The sequence below is a fragment of the Telmatherina bonti genome (genome assembly GCF_933228915.1).
Source record: "Telmatherina bonti genome assembly, chromosome: 6".
NCBI classification, from domain to species: Eukaryota; Metazoa; Chordata; class Actinopteri; order Atheriniformes; family Telmatherinidae; genus Telmatherina; species Telmatherina bonti.
This window is the reverse complement of record NC_136624.1, coordinates 35,149,548-35,173,651: the sequence shown is the minus strand read 5'-3', so window position 1 is coordinate 35,173,651 and position 24,104 is coordinate 35,149,548. Positions and strand designations below refer to the sequence as shown.

The following is a 24,104-nucleotide window of genomic DNA, read 5'->3' as shown; positions in this document are numbered from 1 at the left end:
GTCTCTCTGCAGCCACAGATAACTGCATGTGCAGGCAGAGAAGCACAACACTTCGGGGTGTATAGTTTACAGATTATCATTTATAGACAAGGGAAGCATGAACAGTGTCAAATCATCGTCACGAGACAAACAAACCGTGACCTATGAACTGTACTATATATCAAATACATTACTATATTATTCTCTTTTATTAATGCTTGTGTGTGTGTAGCTGTGTAAACCATAAATAACAAATTACAAATTCAAGCACAGGCTGCAAAATTTTCAAAGATATAAAATATGATTTTATTTTTTCCCCCATAAATCATTCTAAGTGGTGTTTTATTTGTTCTTTAGTTAACAGCATGAACTTCTTTACGAAGATAGCATAGCCAAGAAACTGGAGCTGTTTGCAGCTGCGCTGTGTGAGCCATCTTCTGAGAAATCATACAGTGTGTATGCATCAGGCCATGTACAGGCTTAAAAGTAAGTTAGGCAGAACATTAGGAAAGGGGAAAGATTTGTTGAAGGTCTTTTCCTGCAGGTCATGCCTCTTCCTTCCTCAACGGCTAAACTTAGATTACATTAAATAGAAAACAGATCTCACTGTTCTAATGAGTTTGCTGCACCTATTAGAACACCATGCCTCACTTTTCTTGAACTATCGAGCCATCAAGAACCAACTTGCAGAAACAAATATCATTATCTTGTAGTTCCAGTTTAAACAGATGTGGTTCACGTGAACTAACTGAACATTTTTCCTGCATGTTCCTGCATGCATGTTGCTGTTTATCCAGTTTTCAGCATCAAAGATATTATGTGAGCTTTACTTCTGGAAAATCAGCTGAACATTATAAATTAAGAGGTTGTGTTTCAATAAAATTAAATGAAAAGGATTTTTCTTCACATAAGTGTAAACCATGAAATCATGATTCATTGTTTCAAGGGTTCAGCATAAAGGTTATAAAACTAACATAAAAACACACGTTCGGATCCGGATTCATAACACATTTTATCCAAAGTGACCTATAAACAAATCTCAGATGTTATTAAAGTCAACATTTGCAAAATATTGAGTGAGATCTTGTGGTCAGAACTCAACGACAAACAATAAATGCCACAGAAAGGCTATTAGCGCTGGCAGAGCTCCAGCAGTGTCAACACGGTTGTCAGAGCTGCAGATTCCTCAGTAGCATCTGGACGATTTCATTGACATTCTCCATGCATCCACTGACAGAGCAAGAGGCCGTGGGGAAGTGTCCAACATCGGTTTCCACAAACAGTAGGAAAACCTGAGAATGCTTGTCTCCTTTTGATTACAGAGAGCTCATACTTTCATTGTAAACACAAGCAGAGAACTTCACGACAAAATCAGCCAGATCTTTTTTCCAATTGCTTTAATTGTGGTTTTTTTGTTTTGTTTTTTTTTTACTATTTCTGACTTGTTTTCTTTTCATTTAATATGTAACTGTATGTATCTGCACCACAAATCACAATTTATAGTAAAGTTAGAGATAATTAGCTACATATGTGAGTTCTGAGTCCTGCGATGGACTGGAGAGCTGTCCAGGTTGGACCCTGGCTTTCGCCCAAAGACTGCTGGGATAGGCTCCAGCTTCCCCGCGACCCTTAATCGGACTAAGCGGTTAGGATAATGAATGAATGAGTGAGTGCTGATATCATCTCCTAAAAATGACTTTGACTGTGAAAGAGCTTTGTCAGAGTAACAACGCTCCACTGCTGACTTCCTGTAATGAAATAGTACTGAGTGGTTTTCTCGTGTTTTTCCAGGAGACATTTTTCTTCCCTTCTGAATATCAGAAAACTGTGTGTTTCATAGTTTTGAGAAAAGTTTTTTTTTTTTTTAAATCTCTCAGTGGCCACTGCTCATGTCACTGAGCAGTGGCCACTGTTCCCACTATTTTTAGATATCTTGTAAGGCAACATCCAAGTGCTGAAAGCTGAAATTTACTTAAAGTGTAGTCCTGATGTCAGCAAACTGACTTGGTAATGTGAGTCACAAAGCAGCATTCTGTCATGCAGGGTAGATAAGACATACGCAGCAATCCCCTCCAAAGTACGGGACTGAGCAGGAAGCCAGGAAGACTAACTTGAAGCCTTTAACACTGACTAGATCATGCTCCAATCTCGAACCACTTCAGAGTGATATCAATTTTCCTTAATCCTGAATGTTTTGCTAGTATGTCCAGGCGTATGTTATGAGGAGGTTTTGATAATGTTGTTGTATTCTGGAAACAAACACTACAACACTGCACATCAATTCAGTTAAAAGGAACAAGATTGTTTTAGCTGAGTAAAATATTCTATGACAAAGTTTCATTTCTAAGTTACTTTAATTTATTTAGTTTCCAATATAAGAGTTTTAATTGTGGAATGAGCTTCCCCCCCCCCACATTATACAAGCCTCCTCTCTGTCCATTTTTAAAACTCATCTTAAAACCCATTTTTATTCCTTGGCCTTTAACCCCAAGGTAAAACAGTTTCTGGTCAGTGTGCCTTAGTTTATTTTTATTATTGGTTTTTACTTAAGATTTATTTAGTTTGTTTTATTGTTTGAATTACATATTCCTTGTATGACCTGTTGTTTTGTGTTATTTATTTGCATTTGAACTGTTTTATTCTGTTTTAATTTGGCCAATTGTGTACAGTACTTTGTTTCAACTCTGGTTGTTTTAAAGGGCTTTATAAAAAAAAGTTGAGTTGAGTTGAGTTGAGTTGAGTTGAGTTGCTCCCTTTGCACGCTGCAACCACATTTGTTTGTTAATCTTTATAATAATACCAGTTATACCAAAATATCAAGACATTTTTCCACAGAGGAACTGCAAATCAAGTTTGTTTCAACTGACTGAAATATAGAAACATGAAGTCATTAGAAATAGGCAGATGAGGCCACATTTGCATTGTTATAACAGCACAAAGTAAGAAAAACTTTATTTATATAAGACCATTTAATGTAGCTTCCTTGGCAAGACCCAACAGGCAAATTTAGACGCATTCTGGAATAGATCATAACTGAATAAACTAAACAGATATTTTGTTAAGCAGAGATTTTTTTTGTTCATTTATTTGAGCTCCCTGTCCAAATGCAAACACAGTTTTGGACATTGAAATCAACGTTTTAGTAAAAAAAAAAAAAAAAAAAAAAAAAAAAAGAAACTTACAGCCTAAAGACTTTCACCTTCTCTGACAGTCATGTTTATATGTGGACCAGAAAACTGGGATTTTTGGATTGCAGTGTGATTGTGTGATCCCATCTCCTTGCAGTAAATACAAATATGTACCAATCTTCTCTTTTTCAAGATTGCAACAGCAAACTTGGACAACACAACACTGGTGCTAACCTTGCTAGCACCACTTTTTATTTGTTCGCAAACAAATAAATGTACAATTACCAAGCAAAAGAAAAAAAACATACTGCAACACTGAAATTTCCCTCTGTGATAAATAAAGTATTTTTCATTTCATTTCCACTACACTGAGGAATAGATGTGTTTAAACATGTTATAAGGTGCAAAGCTACATAAAACAACCAACGCCAATGTTGCCAGTTTTGGACAAGACCTCGAGGACTTCCAGCTGGTGAGACAACTGTGAGAAGGAGGTTTTAGGGGGAAAAAAAAGGTGAGAAAAATGTTGAATATCTACTTTGAGGAGCATGTTTATTTTGCTCTTACTTTACAGGCCAGGAAACTGTAATGAGACCTGCCATCTCAGCTTAGCTGCAGTGTGTTTTCAATGAGAACCAAGGTACTTTTTTTTTTTTTTTTTAAGGGGAGGAGAAAGGAGGGAAATACTTTTGAAAATACTAATGTTCACGTGAACTCTGGCTTACTTACAAAGGGATTGACAGTCTCTGCTCAATTTCAACAAAATTTAAAAAAAAAAAACTGTTTCAACACCACTGAGAATATTTTTAAAAATCTCCATCAACCTTTTCTAATTTCATACTAGTTACAGACTGGTAGTTAAACATCTGTTGTGTTATTCTAGTGGTTAATTCTGTTGTGTTATGACGATGGTAAGAAAGTTTTCTGTTCACTAAAAATACAAAGATCTATAAATTGTTAGAGGAGGTGACCAGAGGAAATCATGTTGCAGAGCATGCTTCGGTGGGCCGTGTTCTTTTTCTGCTATTAGCTGCGTAGGCTCACTCCTGCAGACTGCATTGTAGAAATGCACTATTAACATACTTCTGCTCTGAGCAAAGCAGAGAACAGATGAGGATAATCTTCTGAGAAGCCTGCAGCATGTAGCAGTGTGGCAGATGCTACACAGGCCAAGTTGTCCCATTGATTTAAGTGAGTAGTACGATACAAATTTCTCACCCGAAAAGATCACAGCGACCTTGTAAACAAGAGAAAGACAAAGCGATAATAGGTACTAAAAAGTAAAGACAGGAAAAAAAAGAGACAGAAACATTCACAGTGCAACTTCAGACAATGTAAAGAGCGCAATGATGGGTTGTTTTTTTTTATTAATACAGACCATGGCTGAGAGTTTGCTGGAAGCTTAATCCGACAGAAGGTTTCAGCTGGATTATAAACAACTGTGTTTATTGAACTGCTCCAGTTCCAAACAGGACATTCTTCTCATCACCATGGGACCTGCGTCCAGGAAGTGGACACACACACTTACAGCAAAACATAACACAGCACTGCACAGCTACCGCCCACTAATTCCTCAATAAAGACACACTGGCTGTCCAAACAGTAGCACATTTTGTCATAAACTCACTGTGCAAATACTTGAAACACCAGTTTAAATAAAGATAATAACTGCATAAGTGTACAGCCTTTAATAGTTAAATATTTGTACAAAGTCTCAATCCTCCATAACACTTACACCCGACACAAATAGTAAACAAAAGGGACAAAAAACACACTTTCTAAATCAAATATTAACACATTGCTGTTTTTTCCCCACTAGTTTAGTTTTTAGGTTTGTTTATGTCAACCAACACTCCTGTTGTTCAATATATGCTTGAAATTATATAAATTAAGCAATAAGGAGGTAACAATGGTGTCATTGACAAGGTTTTATGGTGTCATTGACAAGGGGGTTTTGGACTAGATAAGTGCCCAACTTCTTCCGAAACCCTTTTTCGAACTTAAGAAACTTATTTTATTTGTTGTAACCTATATTTGTTCTTTTCCAAGTCCTTTCTTTAGTTCGAAATAAATAAATAAAAAATAAAAAAATGTAAAAAAAACAAGCTTAATGCACATATTTGTTCTCACTTCTACAAAGCAAATGTTATGATGCCTTTTCTTTCATACTGTACACACAAACTCAAATCTGTCTTCTTTTTTTTTTGAGCTGCCAAACAATAATCACTCTTCATGTACAACTAATGTCATTTCTGATAGGGACAAATGTCGCTTGCTCTTTAAATACACAGTAGTGTGTGAAACTTCAATGCCTTCTTTTTATGAGAACATGGTTTCTGTTTGTTAAACTCAGCAGTGTGTGTAATGCTGACAGTACACACACTATGGTAAGCAGAACCATATAAAAAAACACATGAGAAAAGATTAACTGGAAGCATTCTTCACGTGGTGTAGTGTTTCGAGATTACTCATTTTCTTTGACCATCTGCAATGTACTTTTCTTTTCCGATAAAACCCTTTTTTCTTGCACTCCAATCAGTCGTGCCATCTGTCCTGAAGAGAAGTTGGTCAAGGAGGTATGTAAACAGATGACAAAATGGAAAGGTCACGCAGACATAGGGAAGGACCATCTGGTACAATCAGAGCTGAGATATACCCAACTGTGATACTGGCCCTGAAACATAAAAAGACCATCTTTCCTCTGTGTGCTTTCCAAACATGGAGATCGACAGCACAGCCACAAGCACCCGTCTAATACGTGTGTCAGCTTAGTGTAGAGCTTAACACAATAAGCAAGACATAAGACAAGTTGAATACTGAGAGAAAATAATATTTATTTAATGGTTGTTTCATTGTTTTCAATAACTGAAGGAGTAAGTCAGTCAAAAAGCGCTTTTATCTGGGGAAAAAATCATGTATGGTTATCAACTTTGGTCTTGCTGCTTTCATTGCTTTAGTTTCCAGACACAGCGGGCGGCTGCTTTAAATAAAAAAAAGCCTCAGAAGTCCACTGTGGCACACAGAACAACAACACAAGCAGAAAAAAACCATGCAGCAGCAATTTATTCAAAATGCAAAATATTTAAAAAGCACTTTCTTGATTTGCTGAGGGTTTTCAGATGGCTGCTATCTGCAGTTTCATCACTTTGTCAATGCATCACACACACTGAACCTGTCATTTCATACTTCTTCAAATCAAGCTATGAACAAAAATCTCTACAATATTTTGACACTATTAATGGTCAGTTTGCGGTTCGCTCTGAATAATCAATAAACTTTGGTGTCTGATTTTAACAGTTGCTCCTTTCCGCTCTTCTTTAAGGAGTTATAAACTGACTCTGCAGGTCTACTTAGTTTGATTCACTTTTTCTGTTTTTGTGTCAACCTCAAATGTGTGTTAATGGGGCTCGTTTTCATCACCTGCTACAGAGCAAATAAATTAGGGTGTGTGGTGTTTTCAGAAGGTGGTAGTGTAAGTTATTTTACACATTAGCCAAATATACAGTGTAGAAGCAGTTATTATGAAACTAAACCGCAAACAAAAGACAACAGCTGTGGCCATGGTGACAAAACTATCAGGGATTTTAGGAATTGTTTACTTAGACATTTATGTTTTTATGTCAACATTTCTATAAATACGCTTAGTTTAGCTGAACGAAATGTGCTCATATAAATGTACTACTGTAACTACCGGATTAAAATATGAACCTCATACAAGCTGAAATAGCACAAGGAAACCAAGTAAGATCCTTGGTTAATTTTTAACGTTTAACCTTGTAAATCTTTTTAAACTGGTAATGACAAACAATAAAGTAAATCCACCAAGGTAAGCCAAAATGTTTACATTTGGATTAGTCTACAAAATTCTTTCTCACTAAATTAACTCTGTAACCAGCAGGGTTTCACCCCGTGCCGTTTTTATGTGTGTGTTTTTTTTTTATATATATATTTTTAAATATAAACATCTTGCAGCGGTTTCATATTTCAACACTACTGGGCATGATGACCTGCCGGTCCATCATCTGCCGTATCAATAAAGGTATCAATGCTTTTCTGATATAATAATAACACATATTAACTGTATCTGTTTATTATCCAGGGTGGTGTTGAGAGACTGCTTCTCTGGGATATGAGACTTGTTTTGCACAAGACTGTGGCATCATCTTTGAAACGGCAGAAGGGTGGGTCCCTAGGATTTAGGGGTTAAACTACCCAGTTTAGGTGAAAACTATATCCATAAATTAATTTTGTACAACTAAAAGGTTGTTTTTTTCAGTCCAACACACACATTTCTATAATGAAGGTGTTTTCATTAAGTTACCTTTCAGATGACAATGTTGGGCAAAATTAGTATGATACTAACATATAATTATTAACATTAGCTTTCACATTTTACTTAGGGGATGGAGGAAAAAGGGACCAGATTAACCAAGCAGAGTCTTCTGTTTTGTAGCTGATGTATGAAAACTTAACTGATCTATAATCAGTCTTCAGTTACTGCAACTTGACAGTAATACTTACCATGTCTTAGCGTCTTAAACCTGCCTAAATAGCAGCTCTATCATGACTAAAGGAAAATTTATTAATAAAAGAAATAGTAAATCTGTCATTAAATGAGGGGAAATAATATTTTACTTAAATATTTTAAGGACAGGGACGTGTTAACCAGAAAGAAAATCTTCCTGACTCCAAAACATTAATCATCATGTGCTCCCAACTTGATTAATACAGCTACAAAAGTCACATTATTTATTTAAGAGACGAGCCTGATGCATCTGTGTCATATACAAATATGTCAAAATGGCATATGTTGAAGCCAGAGTGGATTGTGATTAAGCTGGAAAGCAAAGACACGTTTAGGTTGAGAGATAATAGACCTGAAGTGTCTTTTCAGGCTGGTTTACAGATCTGTGAACAGCATGAAATGAGGGGGATCGGGGCAGTAAGGGATTTTAACAATAGAGCAAAACTGTAGGAAGATGTGCATGACAGACCAGCAAGGCCACAAAATATTTGTTGTTGGGGGTGTTAATGTGAGCAGATGGAGAATCAGAAGTGGGCCAGACAGTGGGCATTTACGTGCATATTCCAAGAACTGCAAGCTATGCCATGCTGAGCTGTGCTATGCTGAGATGCAGACTTCTGTTCGAATTAGGTCAGGGCAGGGCTGAAGGGCTGAGGGTGCCATAAGCAGGGGTGGATTTTCAGGATGGAGTTGGCGTTCAAAAACCTTCCAAGTTGTAATTTTTCAAAGGAATTCTTATTTTGTTGGCCACTGCTACAAAGAACGATGTGTATAAATGGCTGTATGTTCATTTTCACATTAAACCAAGCACTTTCCAGTGATATTTCTTATGTCTATGTCTATGAAACATTTCACATCCAGGTGACCTGCAGGACATCTACAGACAGAGCACAAATGATACCCTCATAACAAGAGCAGAATAAACAAATGAGAAGACAGATAGAGGAGGCTGAGTAGCGTGCTATAAGCCTTGCTCATAACTCTTGTATGGTCTAATCAGTGGCTGAGAAAGAATTACAAGGGACAATATGGTATCATTGTGTTCCATGCTTTAAAGACCAGTACAGACACGGGTCACTGCATGCACCTCCTCCCTTTAAACGAAGATGCTCTAAGCTCGCCTTATACTTCAGTCTGCACTCAATAAAACTTTATGACTAAAGAATATATAACAAAAGCCAAACAACAAAAAGAGATGAGCAATTTCTTCCTTTTAAACTATCCAACCCTGCATGCAGGAAAACCAGAAAAACCAGAGGAAGACAAAAACAACTGAAACTGTGAGGTGATCTATCACTCTAATACAATGGGGTCAATATGACAGTAAAAAATGGGGTAAGAGGGAGACTTAGAACAGAGACAGAAAAAAAGAGGCACAGAGAAAAGCACAGATGAAAAATAGATGAAGTGGGGCAGCTCACACGCTGGGAGACTTATCTGCTCCATGAAGGTGCTGGTTTCCCTTTGTTTGAACGACTTTGTTAATCCCAATTTTGGATTCGTTTGATTCTGACTCAACATACAAACACTGAATAATTGAAAAGGAACAAAAATAGATTCGTCACAAAGAAAAAAGAAACACTCAGCACTGAATTTATACTGTGTTTACATCACAACTAAATTTGACTGATTCAAGTGTTTTTCATTGCAAATGTCTAAGAAATGTGTGTAATTTCTTTGGTATCACTTAAAAGTTTCATTCACAGTTCTGGAAACACCTGCTTATTGCAAGCAATGCAATAGGTGTATACAAGCTTTTAATTAGAGCTGCACGCACGGCACATTTTGTTATCTGGGTGCTTTGAAGTGATTTCTGTTCTGGCTTCTCATCTAAATGAAAAGTCAATGTAAAACTTTGAGCACAGTCCTGAAAACTGAATGCAGTGGAGTTTGAAACAGCTTTATCTTCATATTCAGTCCAGTTAAAAAGAAAAAAACTGGAGGACCAGGTGAATTGTTCTGCTCATAAAACAATGTAATATGACACCACAACAGAGTCAAAGCCTCAACTATTGTCACAATTCACAAATGCATGTGCAAGCACAAGTGCACAAACACCTGAACACACAAACATACACACCACTAAGTGTGGAGTTATCGAATCCCTCCACTCAGATACAGAGAGCCCTCAGACCGAGTGGCGAATTAAAGCCTGTGTTAATATAGCCCAAAGGCACAAATGTGAAGGGAAAAGAAGTGGAGCAAAAGGTTGCTATTTTTGCAACCACATTGTGTCGCAGACCCAAATAAAAGTTCTCCAACATGGAAAAAAAACATCAGCAATCATTTAATGTAAGATTTAAAACTTCACCAATACTGAGTAGCACTGAACAGCATAATATTTATCACTAAAATAAAAAATGTTTAATTTTTTTTATCCTGTTTTCACTGAATATTGATAAACTGGCAGTGAGGATTGTAAGTTCTCTCTCAGGCTGTGGTTGGCGGAAAAAGACAGATTTTAATGAAATAGCCGCTGTCAACAAATAATGCGTGCGTGAGAGGGCTTCTTGTTATGGAATAAAAGAAAATGCATGATGAATGGGTGGTCTTTGTTCACTCGCTGAGGTGGGAGCAAGAGAGACAAAGGTTAACAATAGGACAACAGCGAGGACAGAAGCAGACAACTAATACAAACATGCTGCTGGGGAAAATACACAACAATGCACAAAACCAGGCACACATTTATATACAAAAAAGCATGTTTTGTGCACTTCCACACTCTCTCTTTTACCATCATCAACACAGACACCACTCCTCCCAAATCAATACAGCCAGAAAGAGATGGGGGCCAGTGGGTCACTGTTAGACAAAGACAGGCAGCCCAGTCCATCAGTCTAACGATTTTAGATGATTACACCATGCTGTCTTACTCTCACCCTCCTCTTCCTCCTATGCTCTATCCCTCGTTGATCCATTGTGTTTTTGCTGTGTATTCTGGGTTGAAAATGCCAAAAATTGTCTCTTTCTGCTGCAGGCATGAGAACATGTGCAGCCATTTAAATGTCAGAAAAATCAACATGGTTCATTAGTGCAGTTTGTCATTATCAGTAGAGAAATCTGACGGCCTGCAGCTGAACGTGGGAACGCTTCAAAAAAGAGCTGTTTCTAGGATCCGAAATGAAAGAGAAACACGTAATGATGCAACCAGATAAGGAGGATTAAAATAATATAATCTGACTTTATAGTAAAGATAGGAATGGTAATAAAGCTTTTTATGTTTGTTCTTGTAGCAGGACAGAATAGATGCCAATAATCTTCCTGAAGTTGTGGAAATGAGTGAGAGCATTTATCAATATTATCTATAATAAGAATTTAGTAAAGTAAAACCAGTCAGAACTGAAATATATGCAAGTCAAAGAGGAAACTGAAGATAAATATCAAAGGCACCACAGAGCTCTATGGGCACATAGAGCTCTGTGTGTTTGTCACCCCCACTCGACAAACACTGGCGCTGTTTGTTGAGTGGGGTGGACCAAAGAAGAGAACTTTGGCTCGCTTGAAAACGGTTGGTCTTGTTTCCATAAAGTGAACTGTGGTTCGATCTGCTGACAGTGTGTAAGCAAACAGGTCAGATACTGCACTAACCAGAGGAAGTGACATGGAACGCATCATAGCGCAGCATGTGGGATAACTCGCTCCCTCTCTCCTGCTCCTCATGCTGGACAGGTTCTAGCAAAAACCACATTCAGTCTGAAACCCAAAGTAAAAACAGAAACCCTAAGATTGCATAAATTTCTTGTTACTTTTGTTTAATTGTGGTGAACATGCCGTTTTTGGCCTCCTAGTGAGCAGTTGTTTAAACTGTGACCTTGTCCTGTCAGTTTTATCTGCTTGAGTAAAGAGCAGTATGAAAACAAAACAAACGAAGGTGAAAAATCCACCTTATCGAACCGGGTCCCCCAGACTATTTAGAAATGACTGCATCCTATCTTTGTAAAAAGAAAAAAAAGATCTGAAGGTCTATGTGAATGTGAGAATTACAGAAGCAAAGGTTTATAAAGACTATATTGATTTTTAAACTGTTATTTCTTTGCTGTTCAGTCAACTCCACCATGTCTTAACGCCTTAAAGATTCTTCCTACTTGTTGCTCCTTAAAATTATTTTTTCTGTGCTATTTGTTTGTGCCTTAAAATGCAACATCCCTCCAGATGATATACGATGTGATTTAGTGGTGTACAATCAATAAAACTGGCTTGCAACGACTGCCTTTAATGCAACAAATTTTAAGAGTGGACATGGCACACCCAACTGAAGACCATTTTTGTCTTGTAGATGAGCTAGAGAGGACACAGTTGTTTCTGTATGTGCCCTTCCTTTCATTTCAGCTGAAAATCAAATACACAGCAGGATACACTGGGATCCCTGTTCCCCAGCAAACAAAGTGTGAATCCAGGACATAGTGAGCAGGTGTAACCAGACGGTGTGACCAGAACAGGCTGATAGGACGGACATTGTTTCGAGCTGTGCTGGACATAAACACAGAGAAACAGAGGCGGTTGAAGGGCGAGATTAAAATTAGTAACATAAATCACAAAAAGAGGGAAGGAAGAGGAGAATCTGAGCTGATTGCAGAGTAAGTGCTAGAGCCTGTGTGTGTATTGTTAATCCCCATCTGTTTTGATTACAGAACATGTGGCTGCTGCTGAGGATTATCCATAAGAACCAATGCATGCTGCTAGTATTCATATGTGCAATATTTACATCTTTTCTTCATTTTGTTGTACTCTGTTGTATTTATGATGTTATGTCTTGGTTTTAAGTGTTATTCTGATAAGCCTTGTGCATTAAATGAGGAAAAAATGGTCAATATGAAGAATGTCACGAGACACATAAATGTTAAAACTATTTTAGTTGTATTTATGTCCAATTTTTGTTGACAGTTAGTAATTACACATTACACAGCATTGGTGATGTCTTGTTATTGATAGGTTGTTTCAAAATGTAATCAAAGAAGGCTCCATAGATGAACACATGAACAGTGGAGAGTCTGAATGTGTGTCAGCTTTTTGTGTTTTCCCATGAAAGAAAGAATGAGTTTATCTCGTGCACACATATGTACTCGGTGTTGGATTATTAATAGCAAATCAAAAACTTTGTTTCCATAGTGACTGTTTCAAGTCCATTATGGAAAGTGTCTCCTGTTGTTACCAAGACAACAATCCAGCAATGGCAAATGAATGTGGCACACAGCTGAGCGATGCGGTGAGCTGGTGATCTCTCCATAAACAAGCTCAGCCCCAAACCAGGGGCAGGTGGAGAACTGCAGAGATTAAAACGAGAGGGTTGAAAGGATGGGAAGGCTTTTTTCATGTTTGCTCCTATCCTCAACTGGGAAATTTTAATTTATATATATGGAATTATAGCAAAAAGACTTTCTAGGAGTTACATTTTACCTGCAAAGTATCCTAATAAGAAATCCAAATATTCTGAAGTGTCAGTGCATATTTTAGGAATTTTATGCAAAATGAATATTAGGTTAGGTAAATAGTACCATATATCTATCATTTCTTATCAAATTTTATTTAAATGCTAATCGATGCATTTGATATCTGATCAATTAAACTTAGGCTTGTACAGCTTTTTCCTTGCTTGGTTTTTGGTCTTTATGATACATGCAATTAACAAAAATGGCAGAAAAAAAGTTGCCACTGACTGAATTTTTGCACCGTCACCATGTTTGCAAATGTGGCAAGGCTTAATAACCTCAGCAAACAATTTTAGGTTTCAGCTGATGTTCATTCAGTATTCACATGACTTTTTCCTGGTATAACAAGGATGTGGGTGTTTATAAAAGATACTTCAAGAGAAACACCTTGGACAAATATCCTGTCTTATGACACCTGCAGCATCCAAAACTGGGGATCAACACATGGTTGCTAGGGAGCCTCCAAATAACTTCTGCCAGCCATTATCAGGTAAATGTTTCACTGACTAAGGGACCACAACACCATTAAACAGGAGGACCAAGTCAACATCTGCAGAAACCTAAATGAACCTTGGAGTTTGATGCATCTTTGAGAAAGCAAAACTATATCTGAATACAGCCAAATGCCGTTTAGATACCCGAATAGGGCTCCTGCTTGTCAACATTTCTAAAGACCAACAAAAGTATGACGAAACACAGACACATTAAATTTTATCTGAAGTTAACCTGGTTAATGTATATTTTAGACTAGTAATAGTAAACTAAAGAAGCACAAGGTCACAACCAACAGATAACAGAATATACAAGAAAAGTACTCTGAAAGCACAACCCTCTGCCAAGGTCTTTAAATGTTCCTGGATCCAAATGGTGATCCAGATCACCAACAAAATTGAATCAGTTCTTTTTTACACTTCCAACAACTCCTAAAAAATTGAATGAAAATCCGTCCATAACTTTTTGAGTTATCTTGAACATAAACAGACAAACAGATAAACGCCGGGTAAAACATAACCTCCTTGGTGGAGGTAAGTATAATACATAATTCCAGAATATCCTCAATGCAACATTTCTCCCAATACAGGAAATACAAAAACAGCTTTATTGTTGACTAAGGGTTTGGCAAATTTAGATTTAAATGCTGACAAGGTTGATACTGCTGTATTTTAATTTCTGATATAGATCTAGTTCAGAAAAAAAACACAAAGAACAGGATCAAATTTCTGGGCTACAAAGCAGGAGATGACCCAAAATATTAATAAAGATTTATTTGAAAATAAACAGCAAGTGCCGCAAAGGCAGAATGAAGTAAATAAATCTAAACCTAAAAGAAACTCAGGCAAAGACAGTGGAGGGATGGATAGACAAGGGGTTAACTGACAGTAACAGTAATAAAACAATTGAGATTGTACAGTTTTGTTTTGTGTTGGCATGACCATGTGAGAAATAAACTGTCAAACTGGGAAAAAAAAAACCTGGAGACAAATAATAAGCTGCTAAAGGACCAAAGTAAGCCAGACAATGTTGGTACGGACTGATGACAAACAAGAAGGTGTAACGATCGTTATCAGAAGAGTGTGAAGGAAGCAGGAAGTATAACAGAATATGCAAGCAGGGAAACTTGAACATAAATAGAGGTGGGAAAAAAATCGTTTCACATAAAAATCAGGATTTTTTTCTTTACAATATTTAAAGAGATTTTTTGGGTCAAAATTAGATTTTTTTTTTTTTCCAATTTTAAATGTTTATATGTTTAGACGCCAGATGAAGAAGAAGTTACCGCTTTTCTCCAGCACAAGGCGAGATGTTTCTCTTCGAATGTCTAGTAACATGACGGTATATCAGTTTTGGAAAACACGTAAACAGATGACAGAGAATTGCGGACAACTGGCAAAAATGAGCAGAGATAAATCCTCCACCATCACAATTTTAAGTCAAAAGTGTGGACACATTTAGGAATTTTTGCTTTTCAAGGGAAAAGCACAGCTGGACATGTATTTGTAAACTATGTAACAAGACTAACGTTACTACCCACCTAGCAAGACGCCATCCTGAGGTAAATGCAGCGCTAATAGCCAAACGTATGGCTGCAGCAAGCCAACACACACTCATATCAGCAATTTTATATGCCGCTCAAGCTTTGGAAACAAGAGTATAGGTTCAAACTGTGGTTCAGATGTATTGCTGCTGACTAAATCTTAAAAACTGGCACAGGTACAATCTGTAAACTTGGTCACCATGCAACTTTTTCACATGGTCTGATGTTTGAAAGGCAAAACTAAAAATTGGTAATACTTAGGAATCCCAATTTAAATAGAATCTGCACTCAAAAAAATAGTTAAAAATTGAATTGTGAGAAAAGCATATCGTCCCAGCCCTAAAAAATAGTCAAACCATAATATCACCTGCATCAAGGAAAACAGATCAGCACAGAAGAACAGAGCAAAATATTTATCACAGAGAACCCCCCCCCCCCCCCCCCCCCCGAACTCAAGGAAGCCCAACTCGACACAAACACCACAAGGAAATGTAAGAACAGAACTCAAGCTCACCAACACTACGACTCGATTCTCTCACACAACATCCTTATCAAGACAGATCTTTACGCTAAAACTATCTTAGTAAAAATGAGAAAACAGAAGAGAAGGAAGTGAACTCACTGCCATTGCCCCTTGTCCAGTGTTTAACAGTAAAGCCAATGACAAAATGTTCCTGCCAAAGCTTGGAAACTGTCAGCCTTTATGTATTTTTCCAGCATGTCCTGCTTCATCAGCACAGTTCCACTCCATCAACATATTTTTCAGCTCATTCAACATGCTGAACGGAGTCTGTCAGTGAAAGACTCTCCGATTGCTGATTTAATATGGGGAGGGTCTGCTCCTGCATTGGTTCGCTCAGTTTCACCTGCCGCAGTCTTACCAGCCCAGACTACATTTCCCAGGGTTCTCCTGCCCCTGCCATCATGGAGATCACCTGTGTTCCCCTTGTTATCCTCATGTGTTGCATCTGGGTTAAACTGTATTTATTTCCTGTGTTTGGTCCTTCCTTGTGTAGTCTTGTCTTTCCACTACCAGTTTTTTACCCAAATTCTCTTCATGAAGTGTTCCTCGCTACCTGTCTGAGAGTAAATTATTATTAGTAGTAATTAGACTATTTAGAGAATAATTATATTTGTGTGAAGCAAATATTAGGTGTGCTTCCATTACACCTAGAATCGTGCAAAAAACATGGCAATAAAAAAACGCTAATGGAAAAAAAAAAAAAACCGCTAATGGAAACAACGACATTTTTAAAAAAAGACTGAAATATTGCTAAAGTTTTAACACTCTCATGAGGTGGTTTTACAGATATTTTGATATGGAAATATATCGCAAAAATGTAATGCAAACAATTTTTTCGTATTTACGTGTACCTGGACGTGACATGGGGTGACCAGTTCATTTCCGCGATAGATGACACAGTGTGCAACAAACAGCAAATTTCTGAGTTTTAGAAAAGAAAATGAGGGTGAAAAGCTGTAGCAAATTGTCTGCAACAAGTAGAAACCTCCCAAATAGTGCTACGTGGCTGCCTTGTACAAGTCGCAATTATCATAAAATATCCTCCGGCTGACGAGGTTTATTCGTCAAACACCTGCAAATCACAATTGTTGTTTGTTGAAACTTAGAAATATAGCTTTTATTTAGCAAATAAAAAAATGTAATGGAAACACGGCTACAGTTTATGAACAGTGTTTTAAGAAAATCCAGACATTCAACCAGCATTATAATTTTCCATCCATCCGTCCATTTTCTGAACCACTTGTTCTTATTAATGTTGCGGGGGAGCTGCAGCCTCTCCCGGCAATCATCAGGCAAGAAGCAGGGTACACTGTGGACGGGTTGCCAGTCTATCACAGTGCCAACGCATAGAGGCACACAGTCATTCACGTTCACACTCACTCCATTTACTTTACATGCATGTCTTTGGTCAGTGGGAGGAAGTTGGCGTGTCTGGAGAGGACCTACGCATTCATGGGAAGAAGATGCCAGAATGCTACGCCAACACTACGCCACCATTCAGCCTTTCAAACATAGTTTAACTAACTGACTTGATGCTTCATGCAATCTTCCTGGCATGATCATTTTCACTCATCTAATTCTTTATCATGTGTAAGTTTTTATTTCAGAAAAAACTGAGGTTTTATTTGGAAGAAGCATCCTCCTGAAACCATGAGGATTTTGGAGAGGTGCCCTCAGATTGGTCAAACTCCTGGTGGCTTGCAATGGAGGAATGCAAAGGAGCAATGATGAAGAATGCACACAACCAGTCAGACAGAAACCTAAGCTAGTAAACACAAAAAACTTTGATAAAACAACTATACTTATACAACACTTCAAATCTAAATGTGTATATAAAATTAAACTCAAATGCAGAATTTGAAGATAGCAGCATGATAAATAACACACAGAAGCAGGACACCAGCTACATACTTTAACCTGTATTATTTTTCTGTACAATCCTTTGTTAATAGTTGTAAATGTGGGAACTGCAGTACAATGCAAACTAAGGGAGAGAACATCTGCAGCCATGACCTAAAAGAAGTAATGAGGCATAAACATTTTCCCTATTGCTACCCGAGGCTAAATTGCTATCGGCTTTTCCTTGTACTTCAATGCAAGTCCATGGAGGGTAGATCACATAAACTATGGTTGCATGTGTGAGTGTGAGCATATGTACAAACAACAAAAAGAATCATTTATTTGTTGGGCAAATTAATTAACACAGAAATCAACTGCAAAGCTGCTTGGCTGCAGTTTTACTCTGTATATCCATCATTTTTGTACTACAATGCATTCACACACCTAAAGCTAACACAACACAGCTTGGCTTGGTGCTCAAGGTTCAACCATATGTATAATCTTTTAGCATTGGAACAACCTTGATTTTTAGCGTGCTCTCGCCACACAAAGCCAGCATTGCCGATAATACAGTAAATTTTTCCACGTGTCTAATATATATATTTCCCAACAAAATGATGTTTTTTAGTTTTTCTCTTGCCAAACATAAGTAACAGTAAAACTTTACAATAGTGTAATGTTTTATTGACATGATGATATTTTCCCCATGCTAAGCTGCAAATTAAATTCTTGTTTTAGACATTCCTGTCTATGGTTCGCAATTAGCAAAATAAGATTTATCTTATATTAGCTTGTTTAGTCAAACCAAAACCTCACAGTAGTTGGGTATCCTCATTGCATTTTCTTTGTTGTTTTGCAACTTCCCTTCTTCTCTTTGTTGCACTTACGGTTATCTTACTAACACAACAAGAGTTTCCCAACAATGGACAAATATCTTGCGTTTGCACTATGGTCTACGTTCCTTCTTTAAAGACAAAAAAAGGTAAGCTTTTCATGCATTTAAGGATACAGTGTTAGACGCTTATTTATTAGCTAAGAAGGTATTATATGACTATTAAAATGCATAAAACTGCATACTGGCTGCTGCCAAAAATTCATGCACATAAAAAACATCCTTATTTGTGTTCTTAGAATAGATACATCACAAACTGTGCAAAAGTATGATTAAACTCAGTGAAAGTCCTTTAAAGAATGTTCAACATTTTGTAAGTTTTGAACAGCTCTGCTTTTTAGTATATACAGTTTAGATGTACAATTTTGCATGTTTAAACTGCACTTTAAGTTGGGGAGACAACTCTGCAAAAACAAAATGAAGATAAATGTGTATAACACATTCAAAACTGAGCTTTAGCACCTGATATGCATAAACACTAACTAAACTGTGCTACGTCCCCATGCTTCGAATCCGCTTAGAAGCACAGAACGGCAGCTAAAAATTGTATGTTTACAAAATACAGCAAAACTTTGCTGAGTAGGAATAACACAATGAATAAAGGTCAATAGTTAAGAAGCTGTTTATTCTCACGAAACTTCTCTTTGCTTTTCACACTTTGCTCCTTAAGCAGCAATAATTGCCTGGCCAAATTATAACATTATAATGAGCATGTTATAACATGATAATTAAATTAATGCAAAAACACTTGGGACAAATAAAGTAACAAATGCTTTTATTTTTACTCTTTTGTTTTCTATTTAAAGTGGGTATCAGCAGGAGTTAATAAAATTAACATATAGAAAACAGCTAACTAAAAAAAACACAAGCTTCATTTAAATAAGTGCAGCGTTAAACGTCCTAACTATAGGTGAAAACACCCAGAATGCAAATGTGATACATGCGAGACTTTGTTGCAGACAATGGAGCACTTACGTTCCCAGGGTGTCTTTGAAGTCATACTTCTCCTTCACATCTGAGGTCTTCTTCTTCCAGGTATGACAATCCTCACCCAGTGGCATCTTCTTGTTGTGACGGTCAGAAACAATACTGGTGAGGAACAATGACATAAAAGGGGAAATGGTTAATGAGCAGTTTAATTGCAGAAGAGAATACAGGACCTCACTGATAATGCAGTGCCTGTGTTTGTTTTAGCTGACAGCATTAATGCAATAAATGCAAATGAAATTCAGAGTTTTACTGATGTCAATGAACTCTGCTACCTCCATTCTTATATTATTGCTACTCAAAAAGTTTGTCAGTAAGGTAAGGCTCTAAAACAGTGTGATCTATATTTAGCTGTGAATAAAGGCAGTCATTTTTTCAATAGCACAACTAAGCAGGTATCATTATGAAGTGGGCGTTACTATAGTGTATGTTGAGTCCTCAGATGTTTGAGGTTAACACCTGGGGTTTGCATCAGCTCAGTGGCTGTGTACTGGTGTGCAGCCGTTCCTGTGACTAAAGGTCACAGAATAAGTAACTAGATGTTATTTTATTATGCCAAAAAAAGTTGCAAAGATTTTTTTTTTTATGATCAGGAAAGTTGCAGGCAACTTTACAAATGTCACGAATTTAATATGATGAAATAAATTAAATATGCTGTAAATCCTCCTTCTTCTCACGTGCCACTTACAGTCAAAAAGCAAACTTCCTAAATGAGTCGCTTTTATTTATATTAATCTAAGTTTACAAATTCTGCTCAAAGGCTCCTTGCAGAGGCTGTGTTTTGGTGTCATTAAAAGTTGGAATGTTAGGTATAGGAGAGCATAAGAGGGTTTTTTTTCCTTTCAGACATGTTGGGAAAAAGTGATGTAATGCTTGAACATGGCTGTACTCGTGTGCCTCTATAATCAAGAGGAAGGTATTTATGGTAGAGTCATCCAAAAGTCACACCCACTATCTACATAGTTAATGATTAAACAATGGATTGACTTCAGTGTTGCTAATGTGGGCGTTTAAAAATTCAAGTTCAAACTTTCGGTGATGTAAAGTAACTTTTGCTGGGCAGTACTGGAGTTGCATAAAATTACAGCTCTAATCAGGACCTAGATTCTGATTTGCAGGATGAATGTTAACTTTTATGCATTATGTGTATAATGATATAATGCTTAAGTTTGAGTTTAAGTTCAGCTTTCAAAAAGCGACAACCCACCTGACAATGTCGCTTTGTGTTCTCTTATCACTTCCTTTTAACTCAGGAAAAGTTATCATTCAAATATTTGCCCTTGCCATGCTTTCAAGTGTAGTGGTGATCACAAAGGGACCCTGCTGTCACAGTTATTATCATCTAAAACCAGAAAGTGCCTACAACTCAAGACCTTGACGACTAAAATAGCCCTGTTCATATCAGCATGCCTCACTTCTCCTCTGTTCCCGCTGCCCGCCTGGCAACTTCATGCTCTGTCTATACGAGATGATGTAACATATTTTTCTGAGCCCTAGTGTTGCTGTGCTAAAGACTTTATAACAGTACAGCAAACAGTCCTAAAAAGACTTCAAAATCAGCTTATCTAAATGCAGATTTGTATATATGTGAAGTTTTAAGCCATAAACAGGGGAAGGCTTAACACTGTCGGTAACACTGTCGGCACTCAGAACAAATGTGCATGGCCTCCACTGGCTGATGTCACTGACTCAGGGACCCAAGACACACACTTTAAAGGACTCATTTTTACTTGTCTCCTGTTTTGTGTATACACACACACACACAGGCATATGGGTAGCCCTTTTGCTATGTTCTCTAATGCCAAAAGTCAGCTTCATATATGTTGCCATGGAAACCCAAAGGAGCTGCCATGGTTTCTGAGAGTCAAAATTGCTTTACTGTCTAATGTCAGGTAGCAAATAGTTAGATGTCTGACTGCAGTATATTACATTTAGTAAAAGGCATTGCAAATAACAGGTTAAAGCACAGATGACACAAAACATACAACTCTTGGTGTATTTGCTCATGTTCAGCTTTAAGTGTATTAAATATCTATTATATTACCAAATTCAAACCTGACAGTAAGAATTCAAATTCTAGATCACATCATTTTGCATGCAGTTCAGAGCAACTTAACTAAACGGAAGTGTCTCTAAATTAGGCATGACAGCATGCAAAGTAATGTGCTAAAGGGAAGCAGTAAGAGGAAGTTCTTTATGGTAAATCTTACACTGCGCAGCTTCTGCTTCTGTAGTCCAACAACAACCACGACGGGATTACCAACTTAACAGACCAGATAGTAATTCTGCTCTCAAGTACATCTTCCACTTGAAACCATTCTTTTGCAATGGAATGGGGACCCATTCCACACTTGTTTTTTTAATGCCAGCATTTTCACTGAAAACTCAACTACTAATGGTCAAATTAATGCCATGTATAAATGCTGTGACTAATAAGACTTTTTTTTATGTCTAGCTGTCGATGAGTGGACTACAGTGAAGAAATTCTGGTGCTAAAACAACTGGCATCTAAGTGCACGTGTAAATAATAACAAATAGTAAAAAAAAAAAATATTTTAAAGTGTATTTGGGATAATATCAATCTACCCGAGCAGAAAGGAGCTCCTAGCAAGCTGGTTTTAATATAAACAACTTAGACTTCGAAGGTAACAAAGTCATGTTGCACTGTTGATGTTGAACTGGAACAGAAGACAATCACTTGGGCAAAACATCCTGGATTTTCTTAAAAATGTCATCACAAGTGTTTCACATAGAAATCAATTTGCAAACAAGGAAGTCAGGCAAGTTCTCAATTCTTTCAGTACAAACATTATTAACACATAAAAACTGTTAAACATTCTCACATATGGTACCTTTTAAATCGTCAAACGACCAGTCCAAAAACATCTCGTGACATCAATGAGAACATAGCATATCATCTGATTGCTTTACTCCCAAGTAACCTACAGTGTCCTTTGACTTTTTTTTTTATCCAAAATAACCCTAAATTCCTCTGCAGGGAAGACCTTTTGTTTTTTCCCAGTTAATAAATTAGAAACATGGATTGAAAAGATAATAACAATAATGGCTGCACTCTTAGCTTTATCTTGATTTGATGGCAGTATTTGCAAAAACACAGTCATTCAATTAACAAAGCAGTCATTTATCAAAAATAACTGCACAAACAAAAGCCAGAGAAATGGGGAAAGCGCCTCGTACATTCTGCTTGTTTGTAGCATCTCACCTTGCTCATATGAAGATGTAGATTCGTGATAATTCATGCACTGAGAAAGTGTGATACCGGAGCACCAAAGTTATCTCATTTAAAATGTATGAATGCATCAACTGTGCTGCTCACTGGTTGCATTCATTTTCTGCAGGTAACTATGTCCAGCAAATGTCATCAATCACCTTAAACTCCTTCAACACACTTTGACTTAAAAAGCAAAAAAGATGTGGAAATTATTCCCATGAACGACTTGTGTCACATTTCAAACAAAGCAACCGGACTTTTAAAGACAAAGTCAAAAGATGAGCAAGGATGCGAAGGCGGGGTCTGTTTTTCAAACAGCCAGATGCTTTAAACAGCAGAATAACGTTCATGTTTCACATTACGCAGGAGCAAAAAAGGGCAAAGCTTGAACATGTGGGATTGTAGAGGAAAGACACATGCAGGTATTGTATGAGCATGTAGAGGACCAAAGAATCCCCCCTCCCCACGGTGGTGTCCAGTGATGGCATGACTCAAACTCCCAACAGAACTGAAGAAGCCTGAGACTGGGAAATGCACAACCACATTCCCTGAGCTGCGGGTGACATGCAACATTCGCCCTTGTTTAAGAATTACACAGAGAAAATCGCTGTACTCACTGGTTTCCCATTCCTGTGATGAGCAGTGAACAGAAGAAACACACATATGCACGTAACGACAATTAAACGTGACAAACAGACATTAAGTTACAATTTTAAAGGTAAAATCTTACTGCAGTGACGTTATATTCATTCTCTAAGCAGCAACACTTCACACACATACACTGAGAAAGAGCATCAAGGATACAAACTAACAATCTAATGAAACAGAAAAACAACATATAAAATATAACTTAAAACTTTAAAGAAAATCTGTGAGTCAGAACAAATCCACTATGATTGGTTTGTCCTTTACAAAGCGCTAATAACGAAATAACACATTTAAAAAAACGATTCTGTTTTTTCTCTTAACACTGACAAACATTGATGTGCGCGTAAGTTAATAACTATTATGTCATGTGTCAGCATGCAGTTTATGGCACAGCTCCAAACTGAGAGGAACTGGATGACAAGCTGGAAACAAAAACACACGGCGAAGACGTCCTCGGCATTCCTGCTGAGGCTGAATCACTTCACTGGAAGCCAAATAGTTTATTAAATGATTTCACAGGACTTCTTTTCAGGGCTTTGTTTAGTCAGTCTCCTTCTTTCATTCTGTTCATTACTGCTTCACCTATCTGTCTGAAACATTTTTAATTCTCGTCTCTTTATATCTCTCTTTTTAGCTCTGCTCCAGCCAGTTCAGGAGTGGCATCTACTTTGGGAGGGGAAAAGGGTCTGTGGTGTGAAACTTGGGTTTTGTAATTTATCGGATGCTAAAATGGTCGACCAATGTGGGTTTTTAATATTCAATGTTAACTTTTTGTCATTTTTTAAAAATCTTTTCTCCTTTTCTTTGCATCTGATAAAGTACAACAATTTATTATCATCTACAAATTATTTAAAAACAAGCAACTTCGTTTTGTTTTTACTTAATCA

The 24,104-nt window shown here is 37.2% G+C and overlaps 1 protein-coding gene across 1 annotated transcript in view; it reads right to left on the bottom strand.

Moving 5' to 3' along the window:
- The window catches only part of camk1b (calcium/calmodulin-dependent protein kinase Ib), a 35,841-nt gene extending 16,409 nt beyond the window's left edge, over window positions 1–19,432 (bottom strand). Inside the window, exon 1 of the mRNA XM_079242666.1 lies at window positions 19,326–19,432. Within this exon, the coding sequence (XP_079098792.1) occupies window positions 19,326–19,411 (86 nt within the window). The 5' untranslated portion in view covers window positions 19,412–19,432. The remainder of the gene's footprint in view (window positions 1–19,325) is intronic.
- Between the last annotated feature and the right edge of the window lie 4,672 nt (window positions 19,433–24,104).